Source organism: Cebus imitator, unplaced genomic scaffold, assembly GCF_001604975.1.
Source record: "Cebus imitator isolate Cc_AM_T3 unplaced genomic scaffold, Cebus_imitator-1.0 Scaffold613, whole genome shotgun sequence".
Taxonomy (NCBI): Eukaryota; Metazoa; Chordata; class Mammalia; order Primates; family Cebidae; genus Cebus; species Cebus imitator.
The window spans coordinates 354,207-358,221 of NW_016107928.1; the positions used below are offsets into that span (position 1 = coordinate 354,207).

Consider the following 4,015-nt stretch of genomic DNA (forward strand, 5'->3'; position numbering starts at 1 on the left):
TTTGATTGGAGGACCTGGACCTTCATCTAAAGACACAAGCATAAAGGTAGCAGGTACACTCAATTTCAGAAGCTGTGTCTTCTCTGCCACACCTACAACAAAGGAGTGAGGGCGAGAAGAGAGGGAGATATATATGAGGAAAAAATTAAGATGGCAATGGCTTCATGAATAAAACAAGTAGTTATACAAAATATATTGTCTATAATTTTATGATCAGAAAAGTTTTGATTTTTAATTTCATAACTTTTACTTAGTATTCAGAGAACTGTTTTATTAGAAAAGAAAACCCATTGAGTATAAGTATTAACACTGTTAAACAGTGACAGTGACCACGACTATGACATTTCAATCATACCAGCCCACTATTAAGTTAGATGAACAATTTCTTTCTTCTTTTTGAGATGGAGTCTCCCTCTGTTACCAGGCTAGAGTGCAATGGTGTGATCTCAGTTCACTGCAACCTCTGCCCCCGAGTACAAGCAATTCTCCTGCCTCAGCCTCCCGAGTAGCTGGGACTATAGGCATGTGACATCACAAGTCCAGCTAATTTTTATATTTTTAGTAGAGATGGGGTTTTGTATTTTTAGTAGAAATGGGGTTTCACCATGTTGGCCAGGATGATCTTAATCTCTTGACCTCATGATCTATCTGCTTCCACCTCCCAAAGTGCTGGGATTACAGGCATGAGCCACCGCGCCCAGCGGGAAGATGAACACTTTCTTTGGCCTGGAGAGTCTAAAGGGACTAATCAAGACTGCAACCCTCATTTGTAGGGAGGGTGAAAACAACAAAACAACTATATGAAATGAGAAACAAGAATTCTTTTTAAAGTTGCCTGCCTCTCTTCTTTCCTCCACAGCCAAACTTCTTGAAAAAGATACCTACATTTGGTTGGCCTACTTTCCCATTTTCTATTCCTCAACCTATGCAGATTTGGTTTTGGCCCCTCTTCACTGTAATAAGCTACGGAGCAGTTCTCAAACCATAATCACTTCCTCCTCCCTAGATTCCTAATTTTCTTTCTACCTCTTCTTGTTCTTATTTGCGACTCCTCCTGTCTCTTTAAAAACTGATGTTTCTCCAAGTTCCCATGCCAGGCTATCTTTTCACACCGATTTTCCTGGATGATCTAGCCCACTTTCATGGCTTTAAAGTTCTAGATACTTTCATTCAGATGACTCAAAAACATTTCAAGACAAAAATCTTACTTTTCTACTATGTATCTCCATTTGGGTGTCAGATAGGCGCAAACTCAATCTACCCAAACTGAACTCACCCCTTTCTTTCCATACATACATGTTTCTCCTCCTGTGTTTCCCCTTATTAAATGGTACCACTATCCATTCACAGTTGTTCAAGTTAGAATCCTGGGCATAATTCTTCACATCTCTTCCCTGTCCCCTCCTTCTGTGAATATCCAATCACCAAATTAACTGATTCCACTTCTTATAAAAAGCACCACATATATCTATCTGTCCACTTGTATCTTCCTTACTGCCAGTTCCAATAAAGGCCACAATGATCTTATGTCTACAGATCATTTTAACACTCTCTGGGATCTTACTCCATTGCAATCCATTCCACAATGTAGCCACGGTGCTCTTTCTAGATGGTATTATCTGTTCAAAACTCTACGATGGCTCATCCAGTGCCTCAGCCTCTCTCACAAGGCCTGTTAGAACCACATGATCAGAAACTCCTGCTCAGCACTCCTGCCATTCTCATCTTATATCAATTCTGGTCAGACTAGACAACTTTCATTCCATCCATTAAGCCACAGCAAGTTTATCCCAAGTCTTTGCATCTGCTGTTCACTCTAGATGAAAAGCTCAACTAATCAATTCCCACACCATATTCCCCACTAAGTCTTCTCTTCTGTACTTCCCAAATCCCTTCAGGTACCACACCCCCATGATGCACTTTGCATTTTCCCTATTACAGCCATTAACTTATTTTATGGCAACTACATTTTTATTTGCTTCTACATCGCATTAGGCAGTCTTATTTATTGCCATATTCCCAGAAACATAATAAAAACAGGTCCATAACCTCTTATCTAAAATCCTAAGATGCCCAAAGCTTTTTTTTTTTTTTTAGATGCAGTCTTCCTCTGTTGCACAGGTTGAAGTACAGTGGCATGGTCTCAGCTTACTGCAACCTCGGCCTCCCAGGTTCAAGCAATTCTCCTGCTTCAGCCTCCTGAGTACTGGAACTACTGGCGCATGCCACCACGGCTGGCTAATTTTTGTATTTTTAGTAGAGACAGGGTTTCACCATGTTGGCCAGGCTGGTCTCAAACTCCTGACCTCGTGACCCACCCGCCTCAGCCTCCCAAAGTGCTAGGATTACAGGCGTGTGCCACCGTGCCCAGGCCAACAAAGTTTTTCACTAAGTTGGTGTCAAAATGTGTTTGGCAGGATAACCTAGCCAGAACTGACTAAAGGCTACTTACAGTCTTCATTTCTCCCTTCGCTATAAATATTCACGTCTTACTGTAGAAATATTAATTTGTGTTCAATTGTAAGTTGTTGTCTCAGACCCTACTATAGGGATGTTGATATACGCATTGCCTTGCTTTTCTTAAATCCAAATAATTCTCAATCCCAATACATATCTGACCCTTAAGGATTTAATATTAAGGTTTACAGACTCTACAGTATTTGTTTCCAGCAGGAAAATTTTACAGTAGTTTACATTATGGAACAATGATGTGTGCTTTGTGAACAGGCAATTATCTAGAAGAAGAGTTGAACACGTGGGGATTTTTCTGAATGTCTAAATTTTGCATTTTTAAGTTTGAAATACAGATTCCACTTACGCTTATCTGTGTAATAAATATTCTCTTCTTCCTCATCTACAAATACCCAAATATTTGCAGCATGGAAAAGGTAAAGGAAAAGAAGACAAACTAAAGAGACAAATGAAAAGTAGCATCTCCCTTATGTTAAAAGAACCATGGATCCAATGGTGATTAAGTAAGGTCACAGAAAAAAACCTGAAATGACAGGAATGCTTAGACAGAGAACTTCATTTTGGATATACAGCTTTTTGGTTTGTTTGCTTTTTGGAGACAGGGTCTCATACTGTTGCTCAGGCTGGCGTGCGGTGGTACAATCACGACTCACTGAAGCCTTGACCTCCTTAGCTCAAGTGATCCCCCCACCTCAGCCTCCCAAGTAGCTAGGAGTATAGGCATACACCACCACACCCAACTTTTTTTTTTTTTTTTTTGACGGAGTCTTGGTTTGTTGCCCAAGCCCTGGAGTGCAGTGGCACGATCTCGGCTCACTGCAACCTCCGCCTACTGACACCCAGCTAATTTTTAATTTTTATTTTGTAGAAATAGGGTCTCCCTATAGTGCCTAGTTTCATCTTGAACTCCTGGGCTCAAGCAATCCTCCTGCCTTGGCTTCCCAAAGTGTTGAGAGTACAGACATAAGCCATTGCACCAAGCTCCTAAATTAATATTTTAAGTAAATATTTTTATTATCCATAATTGCAATTTACTTCAACAAAAAATGTATGTACAGACTAAGTCCTTTATCTAAATTTGGTGAGTATCACAATCATCTGGGGACCTTTGAAAATGGATTCCCTGGCATTAGCTTTGGGAATGCTGATTCAATCAGTGTGAGAAGAGGCCTAAAAACTGTATTTTCAATAAGCAGCCAGATTTGGCACCATCATTAGAAGATTAAAAAGAAAAAAATCAAGACACAGATTCTGACGTGTGCCTACTACAAAGACACAGGCATAATTAAAGTAAAAGGTGAAAGTGCCATGTTCAGATGAAATTCACAACAGGTTTTATAGGAAATTGTTTCTATTTCAGATCAGATTATATTTCATCCCTTGACCTAAGTAACTTCACAATTTAATATGACACATCAAAACAGAATTCTGAAAAACTTAAATTCTTACCTAAATTGGCATACATTACAAACAGGTTGAAATACTGCTGTAAATGACGCCCATGCTCTGAAACTTCCCTTCTCAAGAGATTTAGTACTGCTCT

The 4,015-nt window shown here is 39.7% G+C and overlaps 1 protein-coding gene across 1 annotated transcript in view; it reads right to left on the reverse strand.

The window, feature by feature from the left end:
• USP9X (ubiquitin specific peptidase 9 X-linked) overlaps window positions 1-4,015 on the reverse strand; it is a gene marked incomplete at its 3' end in the record, with an annotated part of 144,991 nt that overhangs the window by 7,992 nt on the left and 132,984 nt on the right. Inside the window, 2 exon segments of the mRNA XM_037734399.1 lie at window positions 1-92; window positions 3,922-4,013. The exon segment at window positions 1-92 is cut by the window's left edge and continues 4 nt beyond it. Of these exon segments, the coding sequence (XP_037590327.1) occupies window positions 1-92; window positions 3,922-4,013 (184 nt within the window).